Source organism: Varanus komodoensis, unplaced genomic scaffold, assembly GCF_004798865.1.
Source record: "Varanus komodoensis strain SLA01 unplaced genomic scaffold, ASM479886v1 scaffold28, whole genome shotgun sequence".
NCBI classification, from domain to species: Eukaryota; Metazoa; Chordata; class Lepidosauria; order Squamata; family Varanidae; genus Varanus; species Varanus komodoensis.
Window position 1 is genome coordinate 8,260,634 of NW_025335727.1, and position 20,322 is coordinate 8,280,955.

The following is a 20,322-nucleotide window of genomic DNA, read 5'->3' on the forward strand; positions in this document are numbered from 1 at the left end:
CAGACAGGTATGTGTCCCTCCCTTACCTGGATAGCCAGGGATTAAACTTGTGCATTGAAGCTGGCCATTCATTGTGTTGCAGGCCTTCAAGAATACTGATTAGTATAGAGTTGAGCTATCAGCTGATTAGTTGCTTAATCATCTTCCCTCTTCTTTGATTTGAGAATTAAGGAGTTGGAGGGGACTTCAAAGGTCATCCCCCTGCTGACGTGTCAAATTGATGAATTCATCAATGCAATTTAAACATATTTGCATATTACCAAAAATTCCTATAGGCATCTATTTCAGATAGCTTGCAGTTTCATTCTAAAAAGGCAGCTGCTCATTATTACAAGATACTATATAATCTTCATTTCCTCATAGAGCAACACATACAAATTGCCCCCCCTCCAGAATAAAATGGGCCTTTAATTCGTAGATTTGAAACTGAAATTGCCTCTCCATACACAATTAATTACCAATTAAATTAATTGGGCAGTATCCAACCATGTCATTCTGCCAACAGAAATTATTTAGCACTAGTGTAAGGGACCTCTATTGCAAAGCCAATAATATTAGCTTGATCAGTGGGTTTTCCGGAGAGTACCATCATACAAACTAATGCTATTAGTGTTATACTAGGAATCCTAACTCTAGTGCAATTTAATTTGTATTAGTTGAATGACATGCTTGGATACTGCCCCATTATAACTCCAGACTTCGGTGAATTTTGCTGTTTTTATAGAGCTTTCTCTCTCTAATGTAGATGTCTCATTTGAGCTGTAATCTCTTGCCTGCTTTGCTCTTTATTTACATTGTGTTTAGTTTAATCAGAGATCCGAAACTAGCCAAGGGTGGCCAGAGTCAGTCAGAGGGCCTTTTGGACTGTATTCCACATGGCTGCTTTGTGGAAGATGTTCTGAGCCTCATTGTGACAGCAGCTTTATGTGGCAGCCACAAACATTGGAGTCCACCACCCCCAAAAATTGTGTCAACAGTCCACCTCTGGAGTATCAGGCAGTGGCATAGAAACTCTCCATTCCTCAAGGTGCTCTTCCACATATGGATATGGATTGGTTTGCTCCACTTACATGTTCTTGTTTGGTCCAGATGAACTCTTCTAGTATTTTCAGATTAATGTTTTACTTATAATGTGGTGTAGAGAGCCAGTGTGGTGTAGTGGTTAAGAGCATGGGACTGAGACTCAGACAATCTGGGTTCTAGTCCCCACTCAGCCATGGAGCCAACTGGGTGACTTTGGGCCAGTCACAGACTCTCAGCCCAATCTACCTCACAGGGTTGTTGTTGTGGGGATGGAGGAGCAGAATGATGTAAGCTGGAGGAGCAGAATGATGTAAGCTGCCTTGAGCCCTTTGCAGGAAAAAGGCTGGATATAAATCAAAATATATTATTATTATTATTATTATTATTATTATTATTATTATTATTATGTTAAGTACATCTGTATTTCATTATTTGTTGTCAGGAGCCATTTACATATTTTGTTTACATCAGCCTTGGAGTAAGTACAAGTAGTGATCAAGGTGGTTTGAAGGCTCTGTAAAGATGGAGTAAACACATCTGAGAAAATAAACAAGGCAACCCTAGCCCTCAGCTCATCCATTCAAAAAAATCTTTAAAATAAACAGTTCTGTAACTGTTTTCCAAGTTTTACCGCAAGGGTGCTACAGCAAAAAAGACCCTGCTGCTCATAGCCCTTGTTACAACCAAGCAAAGTCTTTCCACAGTTCGTTGGAGAGTTGCATTAACATCGGTGAGATAGTTCTGTCATGGCTCATCTGAGGACAACCTGTCAGCAGCAGTAGGGTGAATTTCCTTCTGACCATGGCCTCAGCATTTCTCTGCTTAACCAATCTATCTAACCTTGCACAAACCAATCAGTTTTCCAATCCCCAAGAGTATACTCTACAAGTGCACTGCAGCTCATCAAAATTCTCTGTCCTGGAGGCTTATGGCTTCAAATGGTTTCCCTCATCAATATTTCAGGCTTGTCACTGTGAACTTGGTAGAAGGAAACTCCCTTTGTGGCATGGAACAAGGAAGTAAAAGGGTATGGGAGGGGGAGAAAAGCTTGTCCTGAAGCATCACCTGTGAAGTCGGGTAAATAAACCTCATAATGAATTTGTGGCCTTATCTCCAATGAATAATAGATGTGTGTTCTGTGAACATAACCCAGAACCAAGGGAAATCAGCTAAGTTTTTTCAGACAGAAGAATGTTGGGGGGAAAGGAGATTGGTCATTAGAAAGCGATGTTAAGCAAGCTTGGAAAGAAGGATGCTTTTTTTTCTGCTTCCTTTTATCCCCATGCCATTTCTTGTTATTGCAGGGACTGGGGTGAAAAAGTATTCTTTTCACCTCCCATTTTTCAAGTAATTGTTTCTGAAGTTTTTGGAAATGACACTCATTAGTAAAAGTAGATGAGAATGTGTGATGATGTGTATCTTCTCTTGCATATGCATATGTAATACAACTGCAGTCACAATGAACATGCTTAGAAATACAGTGTGTGCTTGTATGCACGCACCTCTCTCTGTATGTGAATCAGGCATGCCAACCAGCCCTAAGCAGGTTTGGTAAATTTTATTGATGTTCATACACACAAAGACTAGAGTATGGGTTGTTGCTGAATTATGGGTTGTCACTGCATGCAAACCTTGCAGTATGTGTAGGATTCATTAACCATGAACAACCCTGAGTTTACAACCTAACAGTAATCCATGGGCTCTCTTCTTGGGTTGTTCATATTTAACAACCTGACATGGCCTGTGTTCTCCCCTTCCTTTCAAGCATGTCAGATCAAAGGCTTTTTAACTAAATATGACCAGTTAGTCTTGCTTTGTGGTCCAAAGGAAAGATATTCCAGAAATCAAAAGGAAACAAGCAATGTTAGAATACTGGCCATTAGGGAATTGCAGCTTAAAGATACTAATATGATTCTAAACTGAATACCTTCTTCTCTTCCATACCAAAAACAGCTGACTCCACCTTGAAGGCAGATCCTGCTGCTTATGAGCTAATTGCATGGAATATGTGATCTTTCTCACTTGGTCTAGCCTCTTAACCTGATGCTGAATAATTGGTCTTATAATTTTAAATTGGCCATCTCCCATCTCAGCTTGTTCACCAAACTTTTCCACAGAGTTAGAAACTGCCTTATTCTCAGTAACAGCCTGAGTCTGGTAAGAATTCCAGCATCTCCTCCACTTCTGAATCGGAATCTGAGTTAACAGTTTTGAAGGCTGTATTGTAGGAGGATTGGGCGCTATCCCTACACAAACCATAGTATGTGGTTTATTACCATTTATTTTCCGGAGTTAAATAATTGCATGGTTTACACATAACAACATGCATGATTCAACAACTCAGAATTAATTGACAATCTATATTCAGTCCATGCTTTGGGTTGTCATTATGTAGAACTGTGTCAATCAATGTCCATGAATTGCAAGAAATCTCTCCCAAGTTCTGGTTAGAATTTGGTTTAATCTTTATGCTGCTTTCTGTTGTAATATTTTGGCTGCAGTCCAGTTTGCATATTAGTTCCAACTTTGAAATACTTTTAATGTCAATTGCAAAAGTGAAGCAGCCAGTGAAACAGCAAAGCTGATTCACCCAAAAGTCACAGAAAAAAATCAGCATCATTTTGGTTAGCAGTCAGTCTGATGTGACCTGACGCATGACTGCCGTACTAGTCAAAAGGAAAATGTTGTGTTCTGATCTTTCACGCTAGCCAAACATATCAAAATGGGGTTTAGTGTTTTGAAAAGGCCAAAGAGTATATTTATATTTTATGCTGCAGATGTGCTATTAAGCACTAGAGAATCAGCATGGTGCATGGAGTCCATTGGGAACGCAAGCTAGGAGAACAGTTTGTAGCTGCAGTTGGCTGAATAGCTAAGACCACAGAGAGATACTTTATGCAGATTTCTGAATATTCTGGGTTCCTAAAGCTTTTAAGATCAGCCTATGATCTGACCAGATGGTAGACAGCCAGAAGTTTGGCTTTGCTATATTTTCCTATTGATGCAGTTGTATATTTAAAACCAGCAAAAAGCCAATGTTTATGGTGAGCAGCAGGTGACTGGGTGCCTGTATGTTCCGAAGTCATCCTGGTGGTGCAGAGCATCTCTGTGAACTCTGCTTGCACAGACACATGTCACAGGTACACCATTTGGGATCTCTGTCCACAAGGGCCCAGCTACTCAGTGCCAGTGCAATCTCCCCATTAGCAGCACCTTTCCCCATGGGGAAGATTGCCCGTGAGTCATTTATACGAGAGAAAGTGCAGTCAAGAACAGCAGTGGAGCAGACATTAAATCTACTCCCTGCTACTACTGACTCAGCCTCTGCGGGCACAAATCAATGTGTGTAGGATATTTGTGACTATGCTTTCCCATGGTTAAAATAAATTAATGGCAGGCATAAAGGGAAGTCAAATCATGACAGTGGAGCTGTGAAGGAAGAAGTTAACTCTGACCTTGCCATTTTCCAAATTAAAACTGCCCATCCAGAAACTGCTGTTTGCCCCACTGATAAAAGCTTAACCAGTTCCTATAGGATATTGCTGCACCTCCAGGGCAAATAAGAACTGTAACAGGGTGAGAAATCTGAATTTGAAAAGAGTTCCTTCTAGTGCACTCTTGATCTGATTGGCTAAAAAAGATAACAATAAGAAATCTTAACTTCTGATCACTTTTAATTTGACCCTAAGAATGTAGAGCAGTAATGGTGAACCTTTTGGAGACTGAGTGCCCAAACTGCAACCCAAAACACACTTATTTATCGCAAAGTGCCAACACAGCAATAAAACCTGAAAACTGAGGTTTTAGTTTAGAAAAAACAACTCACAGCCAGTCCAAGCAATAACCTTGCCAGCGCACTGACTAGCCATGCAAAAGCTTGGACGAGTCGCAGCTAATGAGACATGGCTTATGATGTCATCGCCTGGTGCTGCCACTCCTTTCCAAGCATGCACATGGCCGCAATGTATGCTGTTATCCGATGCTCGACTGCTGGGGCGATGCTGGGGTGACTTGGGTCGCATACCGAAAGAGAGGGCTCTGCATGCCCACTGTGGCACGAGTGCTATAGGTTTGTCACCACTGGCCTAACCCTATCCTGGTGCACTCCTAACCCTAATATAGAGCTAAAGTTCCATTGAAAAGAGGGCGATTTTTTAACAGCCTTCCTTGAGGAGCTTTTTCTACACAGCTCAACATTTCTGCCCATTCTAAACACATTCCAACCATCAAAATCATGCCAGGACACCTCATTTTTTGTAACTCTAACTCTACCCTGGTGTACATCCCTAACCGTAATATAGGGCCAAAATGCCATTGAAAAGACAGCGATTTTCAAAAAGCCTTCCTTGAATAGGATTTTCTGCGCAGCTCATCATTTCTGCCCATTCTAAACACATTCCCACCAACAAAATCATATCCAGACACCTTGTTTTTCTAACCCTAACCCAGTCATGGTGAAGCTTTTAGAGACCAAGTCCCCATACTGCAACCCAAAACCCACTTATTTATTGCAAAGTGCCAACACTGCAATAAAACCTGAAAACTGAAGTTTTAATTTAGGAAAAATAACTCTCAGCCAGTCCAAGCAAATATATATTTATCCTTGGCAGTGCACTGACCGGCCATGCAAAAGCTCGGGCAAGTCACGGCTAATGAGTTGCAGCTTGTGATATCATCGCCTGGCGCCGCTCCTCCATCCTTTTGAGCATGCGCATGGCCTCCATGTACACTGTTATCCAATGCTTGGCTGCTGGGGCGATGCTGGGGCGACTTGGAGGGCTCTGTGTGCTGCTGTGGCACATGTGCCATAGGTTCGCCACCACTGATCTAGATTAATATTAACAGCTTAGCCCCATCCAGGGTTCTGCTTCTTGGTCTTACTAGAATGGGATGGGATATTCAGAACAGGATTTTTGGAGTGCAAGAAATTTGTGGGTCAATCAAAGCACATCCCCTCTTCCTCCCCAAAGTATGTTTCTTAAGGAGTCAACACTTGCATTCCCTTGTACAAGCTAAACACACTCTTGTTGCTGCAATTTTGAAGGGATTGCACTGATGGAGGATGATACCCAAAGAGAATTTCCATTTGGAGGGGATTGAGAAAATCAAGGAAGGAAATAGAGGAGGGAAAGTAGCACTGTGGAAGGAAGAAGAAAATACTGCAATTAAGAGATGTTAGTAGAGGATTAATAATTCTCATTTAATAGCACACACCGTAAAAGTTGAGTATTATGTGAACTTATGCCATTAGTAACTAGTGTTTCAGCAAGAGTTTGAAATTCAGTGATAAGGATAATCCTGTAAAGCGGAACATCTGTGTGTCTGTCTCCGTGTTCCCGCACTACTGCCATCTGGTGACCAATGTATCATAATACCTGCAAAACCATTCATTAATTTATATAGATTCCATATAAAGCAGCTAGTTCTGGTGTGTGCATATTTTTGATATAAGCCTTAATAACATGCATATAGAAATCATAGAATCATAAAACAGTAGAGCTAGAAGGGGCCAGAGGGCCATCAGGGCCGACTTAAATCATTCCTGTCAGATGGCTGTCCAGTTGCATGCCCAATGCCTCTAGTGTGGGAGAGCCTACAACCTCCTTAGGTCATTGGTTCTGTTGTTATACTGCTCTAACAGTCAGAAAGTTTTTCCAGATATCCAGGTGGAACCTGGCTTCCTGTAACTTCAGCCCACTGTTCTATGTCCTGTACTCTGAGATGATCAAGAAGAGATCCTGGCCTTCCTCTCTGTGACAGCCTTTCAAGTTTTTGTAGAGTGATATCATCTCTCCCTTCAGTCTTCTCTTTTCAAGGCTAAGCATGCCCAGTTCTTTCAATCTGTCCTCATAGTGTTTTGTCTCCCATCCCTGGATCATCCTTGTGGTCCACCCCTAAACCCTTTCTAGCTTGTCTACATCTTTCTTCCACTGTGGTGTTCAGAACTGGACACAGTACTTCAGATGAGGCCCAACCAGTGCTGAGCAAAGGGGGACTAATACTTTACATGATTTGGAAGTGATACTTCTACTAACCCAGCCTAAAATAGCATTTGCCCTTTTTGCAGCCACATCTTATCGTTGATTCACAGTCAGCTTGTGATCTACAAGAATTCCAGATCCTTCTCACTTGCACTGTCGTTCAGCCAAGTATTCTCCATCTTGTAACAAGGCATTTGCTTCTTTTTCCTAGGTGCAGAAGTTGGCATTTGCCCCTTTTGAATTTCATTCTGTTGTTTTCAGTTCTGAATCTTGTTTCTATCATCCAGGGTATTAGTTGTCCCACCCAGTTTTGTGTCATCTGCAAATATGTTAATCATTCCCTGTACTTCCTCATCCAAATGATTAATAAAAAATATTGAGGAGCACGGGACCCAGGACTGAATCCTGCAGTTCCTCACTTGTTACCTCACTCCAGTTTGAGAAGATGCCATTGATGAGCACTCCTTGAGTCCAGTTCTGTAGCCACATGTTCCCCCTCAACTCAAGTGCGCCCTCTCAGATAGCATGTTTACTTCCCACGCCAGTGTCATTTCCATGTTTGTTCACTGGAATTGGCATGAGAAGTAGCTGAGCAACCCAGGAAATCGACAGTATTGGTGCTTACCTACACAGTTGATGCAGTGTGATGCGCAGCCTGCAAGGAAGATGTTTTCCAGCAGCAATTACACTGCATCAGTAGGATATTAACTGAGCCTCACTCCACCCTAACATTTTTCTGTATTGATGCAGTTCCCACAGTTATCTGAGTGTTTTGAAAAACAGAAGTTTAAGGATACAAAAATGACACGATTTTATGTACATGATTTTCACACAAATGCTTACATATCTGTGTGTTTATTCTGCATGGGATTTTGGTGATGGGTGGAGCAACTATGCCTGTTCATGTGTGTTGTATTATCATCCTTATCATCATTGGTGGTCCATATGAAAAACTAAGCACTTATACAAAATACACAAATGACATGTCCAGGTGCATTTCCTGTGAAAGGGCAAAAAGACCGTAACTGGGTTCTGACCACATGATGATGTGCTCCGCCGGGCTAAGTATGGGATAAGTGTGGGCTGTTGCTGAAATACAGGATATTGTGCTGCCTCAACCTAGGCAAGGTAACAAACCATGGTGAACAACTCGCATTCCACAACCAAACAACAAAACGTGGGATTTCTTCATAGGTTGCTCATGGTTAACAAATCATGACTGGTTAGTACAGTTGGGTTCAGGCATTATGGTAACTCATGTTTTAACAATAACCCATACTGAAACCTTGAATGTAAGTTACCGCATTGTCTGAACCCAACTATTATCAACAGCTTCTGCCCGTGTGGGGCCAGGGGGGTTGGGGGGGGGGAGATTGGTGGTTTATAATACATTTCAAACCTCTCACAGCACACACTCCTGTATCTCCCTTTCTCTTTCTCAGCATATTCAGGGCCTAACTACATGTTACATTAATTGTATGGTCTAGAGGCACATTAGAAGGTTCTTTCCAAAGCATCAGGGTGGGAGATAATTTCCAGGAGGAGCACATAAAGCTGGGTGTGGGTGTTCAAAGAGGATTGCAACAAAAATCACACATACCATGCTACAATTAGCAGTAGGAAAAAAATTCCTACCAGCACCAGTAGGAATCTCTCTTCTGGCATTAACCACAGCACAGGGGAGGGTGAGCTTCATACAGCAAGGAAAGGAGCTACCTAGGGAAGGGTTGCTGCTCTTCCCCACGTAAAGAATGGAACCAAATAAGCACTCAGAGTGGTCAAAGGGTATAGCCACAGAGAAAACAGTAAGCGGATATACTCTGAAATAGCAGGACAGTCTGGGAAAAGAATATTTTCAGCATTCTGCTTTTGAAGACCAGGACCAACAGAAGGCTCTTGCATTGGGTTTGCATCATGACCTAGTACATCCAGTGGTGAGATTGTTGTAGAATCTTCACAACAGCAGGACAATCCGGCATGAACCCCTACAAAACTGTTTAGTAAACAGTGCTGATGTTGCAGTAAAAGCTGATTTTGCTGGAAAGATAGTCAATTCTTCAAAGAAGCACAAATATGGCATTAGGAAGCCTGTGAAAATACAGCAGAGGAGTGAAAACCTGTTTTGAATATGGTAGAACAAATACATTTTAGCTGAAATAGCAGAGAGCAAAAAGCAGCCAGCCACCTCTCAGTGTTTCTGATGTTGGCCAGACTGCTTAATGCCACTACTAATGAAGGATTTTACACATCTTAATTTCTCTTTCAAGACACACAGGTCCAATTGTAGACACGTCTCGTCCATAGTTGCAATCAATACTGAGAATGCCTTGCACTGCAGACCCGAGTGGCATGTAATTATGAGACTGTATTGATTTCCCTGCAAAGAGGTTGCTAATGTACAAAAAGCAGCTTGACTTTCAAATGACTGGACCAACAGCCTTTTCTTTCCCAGAGAAAATTAACATGGCTTGGGGTGAAAGCTCTAAAACCTGCACCAGGACTTCATATCACACCATGGTAACAGTATAAAGAGTGTGTTGCTCTCTACTGTTGTAAATCTTAGGTTGTTCCTGATTATTTCACATGCATCCAGTTGTGGTTGCTCTGGAAAAGGCTTGGTTCCCAGCCAGATGGATGAATGGTGAAATCTCTCTGCACAGCAGGGCTTCCAAGTGCCTTTTTTTTTGGAAGCAGCTCCCTGCACTGCCCAGCAAGCAAACTGCCTTACAGTGCAAGAAAGAGTCAGCATGCATATGTGCGCTTGTATGCTGAATGCGTGCTGCATAGTGCTTTGGTATTACTGTTGATGCACTTTACTTTCAAAAAGTATCGGTAACTTTGGTGAGCTGGTGTGATATGATCTCGTGTGGACACTAAGAGACTAAACTATGAATTGAGAACTTACTCGTTTGCATCTTTTGAACCGCTAGGTGACCTTAGTTCTGCTATTTTTCCTTTTCGCATTATGGGAATCATGATGCTGGCCTACCTTATAAGGAAGTTTTAAAGATAGTTATAGGACACCTTATGTCTTATGATGGCATTCAGATGCAAGTTATAATCAGATTGTCCTTTCCCACCTACCTTCAGTCTTTGTTCTTCAAAGGGACTTTTGGGATAACGGCTCCGGTTCAGGGACTACAAGTGAGAATAACATGATTGCTACTTGAGTGAGTGCCAGAGCAAAGACCCTAACTCTGACAATCCGAATTAAATGTTTACTTTTTGCCATGTTTTGGATGTGGACCAAGCCATGTGATTGTGCAGGATGATGTTGCATTCTCAGTCCCTTCGGAGAAATATTTTCTTCTTATACCTTCGTTCTAGGGCCTAATGTAATTAATGTAATGAGTGTAAGTTCTTTGAAATTCTGTAGAAAATATCTTTGTTACTTTCCTTGAAACTAGAAGCTTTGTTTGGGATATGCTGCTATTACGGTGTTGGAGATTCTGGTTTGATGCCTGATCTAGCCAGTTTGCATGACATAAAAGATGGTTTCTTCAGCCTGAAATCTACCCAGCCATCAAGTGTGAATTGAGCCCTGCCTTTGCCTCAGATTGACATAGGATGCATCTTCCATCTGGTTAGCTGGATTGGGTTGATCTGTAGCTGAAGTGGTGGTATTAGTGCCTTACCTGGTAGAGCTGCAGGCCAATAACCTTTGATGCTCCTTCCTGCTCTGCAGCCTCCTGTCCTTATGTGTTCTTCTATCTGTACTGGCAGGCATCCTAAGGTAATGCCTGATTTTTTTGTTCATTTCCCTACAGCAGCAAAGGAGGGAGAAGGAGTTAAGGAAGCAGCAAGAGAGAGAGCAGCGGCGGCATTATGAGGAGCAAATGCGCCGAGAAGAGGAGAGAAGGCGTGCTGAGCATGAGCAGGTAACCTACATCAGCTCCTGGACAGATCTGCTTTTTTACTAAAAGAGAGCTGCTTTCCAAGGCCAAAGGCTGGATTTTACGTTTAATGACTTTTGCTCTTGGAAATGTAAGAAAGCATTTTGTTTACTACCCTTCTTGTGCTATACTGTTTCACTAGCAAATTGCTTTGTTCATGTGCTGTCCATTATGTGATTCTCCTAGCTGACTAATAGAAGAGTGCTGTGCATATGCTTCTTCCCTTCTTCCTCACTATCTCTGTGCCAAAGTACTGGTGATGTCTGTCTCTATCTAAGGAATGTGTTCAGGATTGGATTGGGCTGGTAAATAGAATGGTCTCTTTGACTGCCTTTGGACAGGAGAAAATCAGAAGCTTTGCTTTCTGTTTTTAAGTAACTGCAGTTTAGTTTTACATCACCCTAAAGTATTGTTACTGTTAGCTATGGTTTGTTGAAGCTGGCTTGTTTCATATAAGCTCTGGTCAAAATGGTTGGGTTTAGACAAAATGAAAAGTTAACTTAAAAAAATTAAACCCAAAACAGAAACGTCCCTTTTTCTTGTGCATATATGGGAGAAAGAAGGGGAAAGTATACAGACTTGGGATTTGCTTCTCTTTTATCCTGTGGGAATTCAGCCATTAAATAAATGTCTTTCTCCCACTCTTAATACAACTAGGGCTACCTCCATCCTGCTGTTTTGTCCAAACACAGAATTTAGGATCCGTTACCAAATTTTGCATCCTAAAATCTTCACCTTTCAACTTGGTTTTTAAAAAAAAAAATTTAAGCCACTTGACTGTGGAGAAAGTGTGGGAAGAAGTTTGATTATGCCATCTCAACCACAAAATGGAGGAGAATTGAAATCTGTCATTGCATCTATTGTTGTTCTATGCATCTTGTCAACTTTGATGAGCAACAACAGAGAATGCCATACTAAAAAAAATTATTTGCACCATAAAACCTAGTGATAAACCTTAGCTTTACTTGGTACAGAACTTAGGTACTCGGTCAAGCTTGGAGACAACAGCTTTTTAAACAAACAAATATGAATAGAATGTTTTCAGATCTGTTGGTCAGCAGTTCAAATGGATCTGGTTACATTGTGTTTAGTTTTTCACAAATGTTTAAGTTCAGTTGTATGATATATTGTTGCCTCATTTTGCAAAATGTGAATAATTGTGGCCCAGAACATTTTTCCTTATTTTTTAAATATAGCATATTCACAGCCCTAAACAGAACTACCTGCTGGAATTTGGTAGGATTTTCTCCAAATTGTATGGTATTCAGCAAAATGATTACATTGCAATGGGACTGGTTCTCCATCTTAGACCTCTTTAGTGTTTCTGAAATTCTCTTTCTCATGTAGTCATGGCTTTGTCTTTGGAATTACGGTTCTGTCTTTTCTCTCCTTTTGCTCTGCTCACTGCTGCCCGCTTCTCCAGGAGTACATCAGGCGACAGTTAGAAGAAGAACAGAGGCAGTTAGAGATCCTGCAGCAGCAATTATTGCAGGAGCAAGCGCTACTTCTGGTAATGGGGAGGCAGGAACTGTGTCATATCCATTCCCCACCCCTTTGTTTGTGCATGTAACAAGATGCATGCTATCTAACTACATGAATTTGTGCCTTCAGGCTTATAGGATTGCTAGCTGTTCTGGAAAATGTGCATCTTGCGCATTTACACTTGAGTATCTTACATTTCTTCAAATATTGGCAGATTCAGTATTTAGCTACATTTCTTGCACACCCAAAGGTTTTAGGGAACATACAGTGACAGGATGGCCAACTGATCATCGGAAGGCTGGGTGTAGTCCATGAAACAATTTTATCTGGCCGTATCAGATTTGAATCAGGGCTCCATGCATTTGTGCATGAAAGGAAATGGTTTTCAAAAGGAGATGGGTACACAGTGACTCTGAAGCTCTCAATACATGTTACATAGTAGTTCTGGGACTGGATCACTTGCTGTATTTTCCTTTTCCTAAAAGCAGCTGCTGGTTGATCTAGTTCAAATCACTCACACAGATTATTACCCGTCCCTTCTCCACATCAGGATTCAATCTAAACTCTCCCCACACTCTGAGCCACTATCAGCTATGGAACAGAAACCATGGAGGCACAATCAGCAGCTCACAGTAGTTCCTGGGGGACCAATTTGGATTGGGACTCCACAATATGGAAGGAAACAATATTGTGCCTTTGGCATGCTTATCCAGAGCACAGACCACTTTATTTTTTCATAACAATAGTCACTTCATGTGTCACATCAGTGAATTTGCCAGAAATACAAGTACTCCAGAGGAATAATAATAATAATACAGTCTGAAATACAGGATTAGTGGTGCCCTTACCCATGTTTCTATGCCACCTTCCTTGTCAGTACAACATCCTGAAGGGCTCATGTGAGCTACCTGTTAAGCATGTGTTTTGAGAGCACAAAACTGAAAAGGGCCAGGAATTGAAGGAGTTCTAGCTTTAAAACTCCATAAGTGGCAATCCTAAAAGCCTAGACCATGTAAATGTGGAGAGTCATGTGCAAGGGGGTACTTTGTCAACTCCTTTCCAGTTGTAGATCTCCCTATCCTCTCTGGCTCCTATCAGGAGAAGGAATAACTTGTAACTTTGTTTTCTTCCCAGAATGTAAAGACAGCCAACTGTGTTTTTATTGACTTTCGATCAATAATGAGAATACTCCCTGATGTAGCATCCTTTGCTGCACACACCTTCCTTTGCTTGCCCTTCTTCTAGAATGTTCTCCATTTTCCTGACAGGAATAGGCTTCTTCTGAGGCCTGCTGTGTTTATTGCTGAGCTATTAAATGAAACCTACTGGCAGCGTGTGTTGGAATAGAATCTAACTAAAATGTATTTGCTCCTTGTAACTCTGCTTGGTTTTATGAGGTCTGATGGCATATTTCATTTCTAGACTGTTTCACTTTACATTCCTGACAGGAATGTTTTTGCATTGCCTTTCCATGCTGTTTATACTGCTGACATTTTTTTATTGCCAAATGCCCCTCACATATACTCCTGTGCTTGTACTATCTCTCCCCTCAGCCAAATTTATATCATATTGGTTATTTTGGATGTGAATTGTTTGTCTTTTCTTTCTTTTTTTAATTAGTATTATATTTTCCAGTGCTATCAATGCCGTCATGCCTTATTCCCTTTTCCTGGTAGATCCATGAGCTATAGGAACACATTATGCAGGCCCTTTCTTGTATAAAGAATGCTATTCCTGTCACCCAGTTTCATAACCCTGTATGATGAAAGTACTTCTAGGCCCCCCAGACTGAAAAATTGCAAATCATCCCTTTGATGTAACAAAATGATTAGTCTAAAATGGTTTATAAAGAAATCAGCCATTTGTCAAGTGCAGATTTTCAAGCTTTTCTCTGTGCCCATGTCAGCTACAAGTAGCTACCACTGCTGTGTGGTACCAACCCCATTCCAGATACATTAATTTTGAGGGCGCCCATTCATTCATCGGATGTATTTGAAACCTGCCCGTTAGCATGTTTTCTGGATGGCTGTAATAGATTACAAATAATAACAGATTTGTGATCTAGGTTACACATGTTTTTAACTGCCACAGCCTCCTCACAGAACACAAGGGATTGTAGTTTTGTGAGTATTTTTCTTAAAGCTTACTTAATTGAGCCTGAAAAGAGATCAGGCAACAACTGCATACCTGCAGGATTAGCACCAAAGGAGTAACTTTGTGTCAAGACATTAGTGGAACATGTAGCTTGAGAAGCAATGAAGAGTAAATAATGAAGTAAGTTGGGATAGGGGTATGCAAGGTAAAGACAAATGTGCACAGACAAATGCAACAGAAAGGAGTTAATGGGACTTCCTCTTGAGCCACAGCTGCCTCAAAGCAGCTCCATCCAAGCAACAGGTTGAGCAAGAAACAAACATTGAGACCCTTGCCCAAATTCCTACAAGATCCAAGGTTAGGATGCCTAATATTTGGGCTCGCATAATAAATGTGTTTATGCCATTGCCATCCTGACTGGATCGTGCTGTCCCTTAATATGTGTCTGGCATGCGTGTCTTGCTAGGAATATAAGCGCAAGCAGCTAGAAGAGCAACGGCAAGCAGAGAGGCTGCAGCGGCAGTTGCAACAGGAAAGGGACTACCTGGTCTCCCTACAGCAGCAGCAGCAGCAGCAGAGACAAGAGCAACGGCCAGCCGAGAAGAAGCCGCTTTATCATTACAAGGAGGGGATGAATGCCAGTGAGAAGCCAGCTTGGGCAAAAGAGGTAGGGACAGCTGCTTCTCCTTTTTCCTACTCTTCAGGTGGATAAAAAATGAGAGCAAGGAGGAAACTCAGTTTGCACCTATTTTCCACAGTGCCAGAAACAGTTCTCTCCCTTTTTTGCCAATGATTCAGTAGTGTCTTTTCAACTGTATTGCATGCATTTGCTCTCTTGTGTTGTCAGATTCCTGCACTGAGCATGTGGTTTGACAAAATGACCTGTAAGTTGTTGGATGGCACAGTGTTGTTCCAACAGTTTTTTATCTATTGTCTCATCGGCTACAGTTTTGTATGGAAGCGTTTCATTGCAATTGCACATTATGCTTCATGGGTTGGATTGTCGTCTCCTTGGACCCTGTTGCGTGTAATTGTCTTGACAGCTGCTTATTTGTCAACTTTGTAAGGCAAGAGGCAGAAGCGGGGACATGGAAGAACAAAGTGCAAATCCGTGAACACCAGTCCCAGTTAGTTTTTGCAACTTATTTGTTACTGATGATCCCTGCGGATGGGTCAAGGTCAAGAACGGACTGCTCTCATCACTGCTGTAATTACAGTGGTGCCAGCTGCTGATTGAGGACTGGCATGCCCACAGCCACCCTGAAATAAGGAATTGTCCATTTAAAAGAAGCTCTTAGATGTCAGTAGAGCATGGAAATTGCTGCCCCTTCCAAAGCTTCTGGTCTGTTACAGATATGCCATTTGCATGTGTGACATTTTGACAGGGCAGTACATTTTACAGTGTAGACTCTAGGTATGTATGTATGTATTTATTTGGAGTGCTTGTATGCCACCCCATTCGCATGAGCCTCGGGGCGGCTTCTGAAATAACAGTGCTCTTTTCTTTTTCTCCCTCTCCCAAAAGCATATTGCTAACCCTTGTAACTGTGAGGATGCACATTAAATGCTGCTGGAGGGTTTCCTCAAGCTTTTCCCTGTATTGCATGGCTCCATAGGCTATGGACCAGTTTTTCAATGGTGCTGTGATCCAGGAACAGCAGTTTATATACAAGGGAGAAGGAGGCAGAGCCTTACTGCAAAGTCAAAAGCCTTTTTTGTTATTCCTTATAAAAGCAGCTTCCCCTTGACTTCTGTAAGTAAATGGAGCAGAGAAATTGACTAGCCAAATGAAGCAGTTTCTGTACTGGTCAGTTTCATTCTTGTAAAGCTAGGGGGGAAAAATAAAAGCTCCTTCCCAGAAGTGGGGAGTGGGAATTCAGTTTTGTTTGTTTAAAATAGTATTTAGCTAAATTACTTAGGGAAGACCTGTGCTACACTTTGACCCATACGGTCCTCAGATTTGTTTACACCAAGAATACATTCTTGAAATGGTGTCACATCACTAGGTAGGCGTAGGTACCCTGTGGCTGTTTGTTAAAACCTGCTTGAGCTACATGGGGAATAGTGAACAGGCACTTGGCACGCACAACACAGTTTACCCAGTAAAGTTTGAAGCAACATATTTTAAAAAGCAATCTGAGCATCAACACATGGGTGTGTTTATGGGCATATTTCCCATTTAAAGTTACATTAAGGGTGGCTTTCCATTTTTAAAAGATTGTGTGATCATGGTCAACACACATCCTCTACTTTGCCTTTTCAAAAGTGTAAAAAAAATATGCTAGGCCTCATGTGAAGGCGATTTGAACAGTAATCTGAGAGTCAAGTCCCTCTCAGTGTGCAACTTAAGGTCAGTAGTGTGCCCCCATTATGAATATCCTGTACAAATCTAATTGCCACCATTTCAACATGATGCCAGTTCACTGTAAATGATACAGGAAATGGCAACCGCTTGCTCCTGGTGTTGGAGCAATTTCCTTATGAAAACAGGCTTGAGATATTGGGGGCTTTTGGTTTAGAAGAAAAGGCAGCTAAGCAAAGAGATGAGAGATATTCATAAAATTATGAATAACTTAAAGTAGCCCTTGGTATGTGACAGAACAGTTTAGCTGGCTGGGGGATTATGAAAGTTGTAGTCCCAACACATTGGGGGATACCAGACTGGGGAGCCTGTCTTAGAGGATAGAGGGAATTTTTAAACGCGCTCATACCATTAGAATTCTGCATCTCCCAATGTAATTTGATAGGCAATAGGACAAACAAAAGAAGCATATTTTCATGCAGTGCATAATTAGCTTCATGAGTTACAATACAAGATGGCTATTGAGATGACTTAAAAGGGGGATTAGGAAAATGCATGGAGGGTAGGTTTATAATAAGTAAAGTCCATGTTCACAGTTGGTTTTTTTCTACCTCTGAATGCCAGTTGCAAGGTTGGGTGTCTCAGCAGGAGAGGGGTATTGCTTTTATGTTCTTATTGTGCACATCCTAGAAGCATTTGGTGAACCATTATTGGCAATGGGATACTGAACTTGACAAATCTTTGGTCTGATGCAGTTAGACTTTGCACAGTCAGGCTTGCTGAATAATCATAATTATGGGCATGTGAAGAGTGTCAGTTTCTCATCTAGGGACCAGAACAGCTAGCTTCCAGGTATCCATGAACTGGAAGCAGGGCTTTCTAGCAGATTTGAGACCTGATGTTTTTCTTATTGTAAACTAAGCACAATGGAGAGCACTGACAACAACATACCATGGCATAACTAAAAAGTGTGTTTTAATTTCTGTAATCCTGCTTCCCCAGGTACGTAACCTTCCTGTTATTCCAGCTAAACCGAAACAAAGTTCCATTCCCAAACAACTGGTGCCCTTCATTACTGACAAAGGTGCAGCTCCACAATTCAACTCTAAACCCTTTTCTAATATTCAATTACCTCATGGTAAACAACACCCACAAGCATTAGACCATCATGAAAGGGATTTGTTGACCTCTACTCAACGGAAAATATTGCCTGTAATTAAGATTTCCATGCCGAGTCCACAAGAAGGGCCAAAGAAAATACCTATGTGGGTATCCTCTGAAACTAGATTTGGCTTTCAAGAGCGATGGCAAAAGGACAATGTGAAATCCCCCAAAGGTTCTCGGTCACAAGGGTGCAGTCCTGATAGGCAAACAAGATTGGAGATCAAGTCTTTGTCTTCTCCTCATCTGCCACAACGTGACAAACCACCATTGCCTCCCCGTAAAGTCAAAATGAACTTCCAAGAATTCAATGGAGACAAGAGAAGGAAGTACCTTTCCTCACATTTATACCCAAATGTCCTTAGTCCTTCGAGAAGTGCGCCATCCCTAAACAATATTTCCACAACACACCTTGAACTGGATTTAAGTGCTTCTAGCCCAGCCTGCCTCTTGAGATCTGCAAAAATGCAGACTGATTGGAAGAAGCATCATGCATCTTTGGAGAGTGTCCTAGAACAAAGCCAGCTTCCTACTAGGAACCATCAAGCACAGAAGCAGCATAAAAGAATAGGACGTAGCATGGATCAGCTCCTTGTTCCTCCTTTGGATCTTTCTCCACAAATTACTCAGTTGAATGTACCCAACTTGGCTCCTTTGTCTTCCAACTCTCGCTCAGCATCTTTAAATGCCCTTTCATTTTCTTCCAATTCTGATCTGAATCATACTTCTAAAGCTAGCCAGGGTAATTCTTCTTCTGGCATCAGTTTGGGATCATTTTCTAATTCTTCCTGTTTTTCTTCCAAGCTTTCTCCTTTGGTATATAACAAGAAACAGTATTTAGGTTTGCATGTGTATGCTTATCCATCTCTATCATCAAGCACACCTGAACTACGTTATTCTGGGCAGCATTGCCAAAAGCCATTTCCATTGGGTGAATTATCCCAGAAACGCTATTAAGCTGTAATATTTTGCCATTCTGCAAACCGGAGCTTTCTCTAAGGCTTGGGTAAAGGTTGAATTAAATAGCACTAAGCAAAGCATTTGGATTTTCTGCTTTTAATAGGTATACTTAAACTCAACAGTGCCTATTCTTTGCATGAAGGAAATGTCAGAGAGATTTCCCTCTCTGGATGGCTGGGGCACAAGGCATGCTTTGGAGGCCTCCCTCTCTACCCTTTTACTTCCTCTTTCTCCATGGTGATGCTTTTAAGCCTTCCTTTTGTCCCCCTTCACTTCCTCTCTCTCTGTGGTGATGATTTCCTGCAGCATTTTTAAATTGATAGGCTTTACAGCAGTTTGTTCATAAGTACAGATTGTTCATAACTCGGACATTCGTAACTTGGGGATTGCCTGTGTGTATATGTATGTATATAACGTATTTCTTTAGGCATCTTTAAATTATGTTGAGAAAAAATAATACCTCAAATTTAATGAATTAATTGGTCAGACAAGTTTCTAGGCTTGTGCTTGATTTAAAAGTATCCCCCAATTTTTAGACAGCAGATTTTCTTAAATAATCATTTTTAATATAAGTATTCACACAAACCACAGTTGATAGGTGCCATATTGAGAGATTCCTTCTTTTGTGCAGCAGAGAAGGGATTTCCTGTGCTAAGATTACTGCTGCTGCAGTGACTGTGTGTATCCTCTAAACTTCTTCTTCTTCTTCAGAAATAATGTTTTTATTCATCACATTTATGCATATGTAATTGATTAATTGCTAAAACATATGTGATTAAATCAGCCACTTTTTCAATTTGTTGAAAGCACTCAACATTCCATTCCCAGTTAGCCAAGGTCATTTAGTTCTGGTCTAATTATAATGTGTCCAGCGTTGCTGCTGTTACCATTCTTGCCATGATAAGTACTTAGCAGCTGTGCTTCCATAGCTATATTCAGGACTTTGTTTCAAAGGGAAGCTAAAAAGCCTCATCCTTAGTCTACAGAAGGAACATCATTTGCTGCTGTTTTTAAAGTTCAAAAAAGCAGATGAATGTTCTTTCTCTCCCCTCAGAGAAGAGGGTAGAAGGAGCTCAGGGACAAAATTTGAAGTGGAAAGAGTTCATGAACCATAGCGCTGGGTTTAGGTTTTTGCCAAGTGAAAACACTGTTGTTCCTTTCCAAGATCTATAAAAGAGTTTCTGATTAGAAAATAAGCTACATATAAATAAACAAGAATTCGGAAAAGGAAGAAGCAACATTCATTTTCCTCTCGATGAGTGAACAAAGTTCTTCAGTCTTTGGGTTGAACCCAAGGGATGTTAATTACATTTTAGTCCCATTGATGTCAGGTTGGTCATAAAGTTCTAATGATTTCAGTGGGACTAAAGCTACCTTATCCCAGATCAGACTACCGTTCCACTGAGTGCAGTGTTGTCTACTCTGA

General features: G+C 41.3%; 1 protein-coding gene across 5 annotated transcripts in view; it reads left to right on the forward strand.

Annotated features, from left to right (window-relative positions):
* The window catches only part of TNIK (TRAF2 and NCK interacting kinase), a 303,045-nt gene that overhangs the window by 219,634 nt on the left and 63,089 nt on the right, over positions 1 to 20,322 (forward strand). For 3 of the 5 annotated variants that reach the window (XR_006415147.1, XM_044434575.1, XM_044434578.1), the window contains exons 13-15: positions 10,772 to 10,882; positions 12,321 to 12,407; positions 14,940 to 15,140. Coding sequence is in view for 4 of the 5 variants with exons in the window: in XM_044434575.1 (XP_044290510.1) it covers positions 10,772 to 10,882; positions 12,321 to 12,407; positions 14,940 to 15,140 (399 nt within the window). In the remaining variant the exon portion in view is untranslated. The remainder of the gene's footprint in view (positions 1 to 10,771; positions 10,883 to 12,320; positions 12,408 to 14,939; positions 15,141 to 20,322) is intronic. The other 2 variants (XM_044434576.1, XM_044434577.1) reach the window with 2 other exon arrangements.